The sequence below is a fragment of the Liolophura sinensis genome, chromosome 7 (genome assembly GCF_032854445.1).
Source record: "Liolophura sinensis isolate JHLJ2023 chromosome 7, CUHK_Ljap_v2, whole genome shotgun sequence".
Taxonomy (NCBI): Eukaryota; Metazoa; Mollusca; class Polyplacophora; order Chitonida; family Chitonidae; genus Liolophura; species Liolophura sinensis.
This window is the reverse complement of record NC_088301.1, coordinates 9,417,914-9,426,032: the sequence shown is the minus strand read 5'-3', so window position 1 is coordinate 9,426,032 and position 8,119 is coordinate 9,417,914. Positions and strand designations below refer to the sequence as shown.

The 8,119-nt window shown below is 37.3% G+C and overlaps 1 protein-coding gene across 1 annotated transcript; it reads right to left on the bottom strand.

Moving 5' to 3' along the window:
• Positions 1–484: 484 nt before the first annotated feature.
• On the bottom strand, positions 485–7,905 carry LOC135470564 (pre-mRNA-splicing factor 38A-like). Its single transcript, XM_064749583.1, has 9 exons — positions 7,770–7,905; positions 7,051–7,210; positions 6,513–6,634; positions 6,073–6,158; positions 5,087–5,191; positions 4,662–4,777; positions 4,186–4,247; positions 3,590–3,617; positions 485–1,456 (listed from the first exon to the last, which is right to left on the bottom strand). The coding sequence occupies exons 1-9, from the start codon at positions 7,897–7,899 to the stop codon at positions 1,273–1,275; spliced, it is 993 nt and encodes a 330-aa protein (XP_064605653.1). The 5' UTR covers positions 7,900–7,905; the 3' UTR covers positions 485–1,272.
• Positions 7,906–8,119: the final 214 nt, after the last annotated feature.

Below are 8,119 nucleotides of genomic sequence, written 5' to 3'. Positions count from 1 at the left end.
ATGCTTCGCCTTCACCAAATCACAGCTGTAATTATGTATCCATCCCTGGCTGTTGAAAGAAATAAAATAATATCGGTTTTCATCTTGGCTTGTGTGCTTTTTGTGTCTATTGCTTGGGGTTGAATGAATGAATGAATGAATGGTGACTATGCTTGGTACATGTATCGAAAGTCACTTTTGAAACCTATTGAAATGGCATTCTGAAGACACCAGAAGCCACTTTAACAAAACTTCTGAAGTCAAATTTCTCATGATTTTTCTCTAAAATAACATTGTGCTGTGGTGGGCAACGTGATTTAGAAGAAAAGTCATCTGAAACTGCGCCCAGACATTACTGGCCTTCCATTCATACACAAACAGCTTGGAGCTATTTCTCAAAGGGGTTGTTATGATACGCTGACCTAACCACAAAAAAATAACAGTTTGAACAAGCTTGCAGAGTGAGCAAACCCTTTTTATTGATGAGTATAAAATGTCAACTTCTTTGACAAACTGCTCTGAAGGTTCTGTTACCTCACACTGAACAACGTATTAATCAAATTTTAATCCAGTCCAAAAATGACAGCATTCTTTTTTGAATAAAATTTTGGAAATCCATTTGCTGATAGTTCACAAGGGTATTACGTGTTTAACGAGCTTAGTCTTAAAACTAGACTGGGTCTTGTACAAAACCAATCAGACTTCATTCTGGACTAAAGTTAATGCCTCGCTTAACAGTTTGAATTGGGGCCCTTGATTATTAAGCAAAAAGTTGACTTTGCAAAAAAATATAATTCAAGGTTTGTAAAAGACTGACCAGTGTCCGATAACATGCTGAACAAAAAGCAAGGATGTAATATACTTGAAGAATACACTGTACTTGATTCTATCTTTCAGAACTCTGGCTTCCACAAATATGTACATGTACAAGCATAGGCATTGGTGCAGCAAGGTCCAGTTCTTGAAGTGTACCCTTTTTCTTAACCTTTTCACATGTTTCAGGGCAAATTTAAACACAATTAATCCACCTTTATCTTCAATTACAGCAATAAGTTATTATCTTTGTGATTCTTAATGTCACTGCTTTGCGGATAATAACTTTCTTCAGTCCAGGCAGAAAATTACCCTGAAAATATGCTTAAGCATATGAAAAGGTCAATGAAATCGGGTACTGAAAGTAATTAAAGTCTGGTAAAGTGAAAGTCCCATTACTTTTGTATTACAACAATTCGAAAGTCATGCTGTAGATTCTTTCTGCTTTAAATCAAGGAGTTGGACGAGGAGATTTCTCATTTATGGTCTTAATGGGGCCATGCCAAGCTTTGCTCTCAGTTCATTGGCCTCCTTGATTTCCAGCTCTTCCTTGGACATTCTGTGATCGTCTCTGCCTCGATCTCTGTCTCTGTGACGATCACGATGTCGATCTTCTCGATCACGATGTCGGTGGTCATGTTTGCTCTTCTTACTTCTGTGCCTCCTGCAAGAAAATTTATCAGTGCATTCTGATCATAACAAGAGATTAACAATGGTTTGGTTCACGAATTCTAATCAATACATAAAAAACAGAAAGTCACGCAAGCCAGAAAAATTAAGGGGCAAGACAGCACCTGGTTAAATCATATTTCAATCGAAAGCAGGATTCTCAAGCTTTCTAAAAAGAATCATATTTTATTATTTTAATGAGATTTCACCGACTAACATCCAGAGCAAAATCACAATACTACACAAACGACTGGTGTAAATTAAGGCAGACATATTGAGAATTTTATCGAATCAAACACGTTGCTATCAGATTGCGCGGCCTAAGCTGTGACGTAGCCTTTACCCATTCGATACATGAAGTGACGTATGATAACACAGCACTACTGCATAAGACATCATTTTGAGATCGTTTACAGCGATTTATTTATGTGTAGCAGCAGGGCCAATTCACACAGTGTTGTGGGACAGGTGTGTATCATTTACAGACCACCACTGACGTAAAATTAGTTAATTTACAAGCTGTGTAACATTCAACAACGGTATCACAAATTATGTCAGACAGTAGCATACCGTCTTAGCCCAAACCACATTCATTTTGGATATTCCCCAGTAGACCCTACGCCTGCCGGAGAAGATGGCATCTCACTGGTTTTATGATATAATCTTTTTTCTCTAAATTCAATAGAATTGAAGAATTTAAATTTTGCTCCTTTGTCTTTCTCGCATACAAAGGAAGTTTTTTTTTCCCCTGTTTTCTTTTATAAAATACAGTAAAATTATTGAAATGCCGTGTTCAAACCAAGGTGCTTTCTCTGACGTCTGTGATAACTAGGTCAGTTATTTTTAACAGGGACCAAAATCCCCAGCACAACCCCTCCAGAGGCTATGACTGGAACCAGGAATACCCCGGCCATGCATCTACAGGCTACTTAAACTGTTAATGATATAGCAGGCCTACTGTATCAACAGTCCAAGCAGTGGAAGAAATATCCTTCTAGTAGGCCCAATTTCCAAGAAAGCTATTTATCACTTGGACCTTCATTGCCGAAGTCCACAAGTTTATCCGCCACAGGCGACTGCTGACTATTATACAGAAAACATCTTGGATGTTAGAGAGCTAGAGTAATTGTGATGTCACCTTGCTGTTGATAATTGAGATGCCCTGAAGATGTGTCAAGACGAAGTTTCACTAAACTTTTCTCGGTTCCACGTGTTCCACCACAGTCAATGGGGTACCCGACAACCCTGCTGACATATAGCCACAGCTCATGGGTCAAGCAGCCTTACAGTGGCCACGAAAACAAAGCTTTAGCCAAGTGATCCACTAAGAGGTATGTCGTTCGATGAGATGTAAAAACCGTATCTTTCGCCAAAAAAATAAAAATAAAACACTACTGCATCGTGAAAGCTAATCTAGAATACTAGTATAGGGTTAAAACCATGGCCATGCAAAGGTTGCTGGCAGACCCTCCCAGGAAACAGCTGAAAGAAAGCCAGCATGAGCTGGACCTGAGCTCACCACCTCAGCCATGGAGGCCCCAAGGAATTATAATATTTTGCGACTATTTAAATATTACTGAACATTTTCACAAAACCACATGTCTATAAAATCCATTCTCTGGGATCTGTTTTGAAAATGACAGCTACTGTCAATATTAAAATACCATTTGAGGTGACATAAGTTTAACAAAGTATCAGAAACATTTTGTACAAATGGACTCAGTACATGCAGATGATTCACATAGTTCTATGTCTTCAGACAAGTATGTCAGAGTCAAATAATCAGACATGATTGTGGTGAACCAAGAAAATAGCTGAAATTTACTATCATAGCCCAAAAAGGCCGGGGTCCAGGGGCCGCCTAGGCCCCGGAAGCTAGAAAAACCTGCGGAAAACAGGTAAATTAATCGAAACTGAACAAAGAAAAAGCGGAATTCCGCTAAAAAGCGGAAAAAAATCATGTCTGAGTAATTTACCTGCAACAAGAGGTTAAAGGTAGAATGTTGTCACCTTCAATAATGCACAAGTTTCTAAGACTTGTTTACTTTGAAAACTTGAAAAATGATCCTGTGGACATAAAGCACTTCCACTGCAAAGAATAACTTCCATAGCAACAAGACAGCCTTACCTGTCATCATCATCTTTATGTCTGTGACCTACAACAGCATCAACAACAATAATGAATAACCAATACCATTTTAACCGGCAAAAGTACAACAGCTCAGATGACAAGTCGCCTGTATCCTGTTTAAAGTATTTGAGTCTGGGATTTTTTGCATATCTTGCTCATAAAAAAATCCTAGAGCAATTGTGGTCTCTTTTCCGCTGACCATACTACAAACACTCAGTCCTGATGTAATCATGATCACAAAGTCACGTCAACAGAAAATTTACACATCGCTTTAAAGGATGAGGTAGCACTTTGTTGAAAGCAGAATGTTCAAGAACTATAAAGTATCACACTTTCAATATCATTTTGCTGAATAAGAAGTAAAATATAATGGCAATATCACGAAAATGGCTGGTGAGAGTAATTGTGACATCATACCGACGTATCTGCACTTTGACAATGTTAATGCATGGAAATAAACATAATGCAAACCTCCCAAAAGGTCTTGCATTGGCAATGAAACATAACCATTCACTGCCTTATCCTTTAAAGAAGTTCATGCTGTCTTATGGAATTTTACCAAGCATCCTTGAGTTTATCATGAACAAACATACCTGATGACCTATGACCTCTGTCTCTGTCCTTCGACCGACTTCTTCGTTTGGAATGACGCTCCCTGGGAGAACAGAGACACAGAAATAAAACTGAGACCAAGCTTCACTTCAGCTGAATTATATCAAGCCTCGAGAAGTTCAAGTGAATTAACCAGTTTAATCGGGAACAGCAAGCAATAAAAGACATTCGCTAGCCGCAGGATAACAAGCTTTCTTTGACTTAACCAAGTCTTAGATTAACAGAAGTGTGGTAAGAAGGTAATAAATTTTGGAAAACAACACACACATACATCTTTTATAATATCCTTTTCTAAAGTCATAATATTGCAACATTTTTTCAAAACTACTTAACACTGATATTTGTTCATTAAGGACAACAATAAATAACATAGTTTAATTCTCTGTAGATTCTGAAGATTTACGGAAATGAAACACGTTTTTTGCTTGGGACTATAAATGTCACAAAGGCAGCTTACTTTCTGGGTGAACGACTGCGGCTTCTTCTATATCGCGGGGACGGACTGCGGGCAGGTCTGTCTGTATCTCTGTAACCACTTCGCTTCTTATCACCCACCGGACTTCGGTTGCCATCCTGGAAATACACATTTACAAAAACATAATGTACATGTGAGTATATAGCAATTATTCACACCGAAAATCAAAACACATATTTGGTTTGTGTGTTACTTAACGCCATACTTAAGACTTTTTTCATTTACTGCTGTCAGTTTTATGCGTGAAAAAGGCCAGAGTGCCTGGAATAAACCGCAGATCCTGGCAAATTATTGACAAACTTTCCCACATGTAACATACTGATATCGCAGATATAAGTCATATTAGTGGAAGGCAAGTGGCCTTCAACGAACATAAAACTGTGCTGTAACTGTGACATAACACAAACCTTCATTGCGTCTTCTTCATCGGAAGTTTCCATATCCTCTATATCCTCGTCCAAAGCACTCACACGGGGGTCTAACAAGTTTGTGTCTTCCAACACATTTCGCTTCTGCAACACATGGAATATTAAAGTTGCTTTTCTCTATAACTTGTGTTAATCAAACATATATTTTATATTAAGAACCCCACACTCAAAACCTTGATAGCAAAATTTGCATGTTATCACATACATGTAGATTCTTGCCCACACGTCAGTATTTTCTAAAAAAAATTCTCATGAAAAGAAATGGATATATGTAATCTTGTGAAAGTAGGCCTAGAATACCCAGAGGCTGACATCAGCATAGTGATACTTCACAGTGTGGCTGATCAGCTGGTAGAGATGTCCCATTGCTTCAACTGTATTTCCAACTATCGTCAAAGCAGCCTGCCACACACAAAACCCAATCAATCTTCATTCTTTAGTTTAATCTAGTAAAAAAAATAGTCTCAAAACAGACATGACAGTATGATTAAAATGTTTCCAGATTTTTAACGGCATTCATGTGGCAGTCTGCACTGAAAATAAACATAACAACCATGAAATATGAGCACTGACTGGGCAGTGGGGTGTAGAGTTCACATATACAGAAATTCTGTCAAGAGTTTTTCCTGATCTGAAAATCTGAAATAATGAAGGAGCGAGTCACTTGAGCATGTCATTAAATCAGGGATGTTACTATAGACAGGGATATCCTTTAATTGCCTAACATTTTTGAATATAAAAGAGCAAAATTTCTGTGCATTTAATGCACTTTTTGATTTGACAAAACTACATAGTTGGGTTGTTCAATTTCAGAATGGGCTTCAGAAATGGTGTAAGTTTATCAGACTACACAGAATACTGATGCTTGAATAATCTTTTAGGAACATCAGAAAAGGTCGAAGAATCAAAACAACTGTGCTGCTGTAAAATCAGAAGATGTGAATCTGACATCAAAACAGTCCCACCTGAATTCTGGGTAATATGATATCCAGAGCACGCTCCTCCCTTAAAAGTTCGTCAATAAATTCATCCATGTGAACCACTTCAAATTCTGCCAAAGGATGAAAAGAAACAAAAATATTGATACTCCCCTTGGCATTTATGGAATTCATTGTCAAGACTTGCTCAAGACAAGACTTGATTTTCCTGAAATCAACAAAACAATACATAAATGTGTACTAATTTTCCACTGACTTAATTTGACTTTGTTACATTATCTGCAAATGCATACTTCATCAGAATCATGACAATATAAAGCATTATAAATATAAAGAAAAGAACAGCACTAATACACTAAGTTTTCCGTGCACAACACTTCAAGAGTTGGTTTATGTATTTTAATATTTGCACTAATTTTTCTTTTGCAAGAGTGCAGATATAAGGAAAACTGATCTGTCCATCTCACCCCCTTGTCTGTTCATGCGGCGCACTTTCCTGTAGTCGTTGTATAAAGGTTCTAGATATTTGTAACAGTCAATAGCTGTGCCTGTCAACCTCATGTACACAGCTCCCAGAGCTCTCACATACCTGACGACGAAGTTAAAATCAATTACATACATGTATACAGGTAATAAAGTGTACTTGAATTTCATAACTGATTCCTGTGAAACCTGTTTTGACATAGCCCGTTTGTATAACCCATGGTTATGCAAATATAATTTGCTTTACCAAACTAAAGGTTCGGCAAGGTAAATTTCATATAACCTGTTTTCTGGTTAAGCAGGTTTTTCACATTTTGAGGGTTGTAGGAGTTGTAAGACGGTAGTCAAGTTTATGAGCAAAGCTAGATATAGATATATTCTGGAGAAAACCCCCAGCATTTGTCAGATAGCTGTCACACTCCTCCAGGCTCCTGGTATAAAGCTTCAGCCAAACTAAGCGAGAGCTGGAATCAAGCACGGGATCTCAGTGGTCATGGGTTGTATATGATTTGTGATTCTTACTTGAAATCTTCATTTCTTATGAACTCCACGACAATGTCTTTCTCTGGTTGGATCTGTAACATTTTGAGCACGAGACACAAGAACGGTGTTGGTTTGATATTTCCTCCATAAATTCCTCCAACGTATTTAAGCTCCATTGCTTTGTCCACCATCAGTTCGGCTAAATAAAACAAAAAAATTAAATGAGCCTTACTTCAGCTTAATCCAATCACATACTAAAGTGATTTATAACAGTGTCAATGAGTAATTTATTTATGTACAGTTGATTAAATAACCTTGTTAGTTGTTGAAGTCCACCTTACATGTAGATAGATACGTTGTGCTATTTTATCTACTGTTCTACATGTAAACGATATATTTACTTGTTGTAATTAACTCCTTAATCAAGAAATTTTCACACATGTGACAAGGGATAGGTTTATTTGAATGTTGTTTAAAATTGTAATTTGAACTTGCCATTCATGTGAATGCAATCAGTTGTTGTCCCATTAATAAGTCTTGTACAAGAACTGACTCTGCATTATTTTGATATCATTATTTCCGATAAAATAAGTGATTCATTCCAGATCAGTATCTTTGCAAATAAAATGAACAAATACATAAGATATAGCAATGCTTTCGAAAATTGGGCCATTAGTAATACCATCCAAAGGTTTCACTCCATGCTCAAGACGACATTAAATTCTTGTGACAAGGGCATATAAAAAAAATTAACAAACCTGTTAAAGCAAAACATTCTTCTTTCCAATATCTGCATTCATATATACGTGTTCTGGTGATCTTTTCTATCAGGTATTGGGGATTTGTCCCCTTCACCGAGTGCGCATCCTTCACGGTGCGGTTCGCCATTTTCCCCCGGTCTACACAACAGCAAAAGGGATGATCTTGAGTTTGAAACACACAAATGACCTTGACCTTGTAACTAGATTTTGAGAGAATAACTGGGTCATAATTAGGTCGTGAGTGTTTTATGTACAATGTCTAAATTATATGTTTACATTCAACTTTAGCAATTCCTCTGTGAGTTGCTTAATGCATTCAGTTTTTGGGTTTGGGTTAAATATCACTT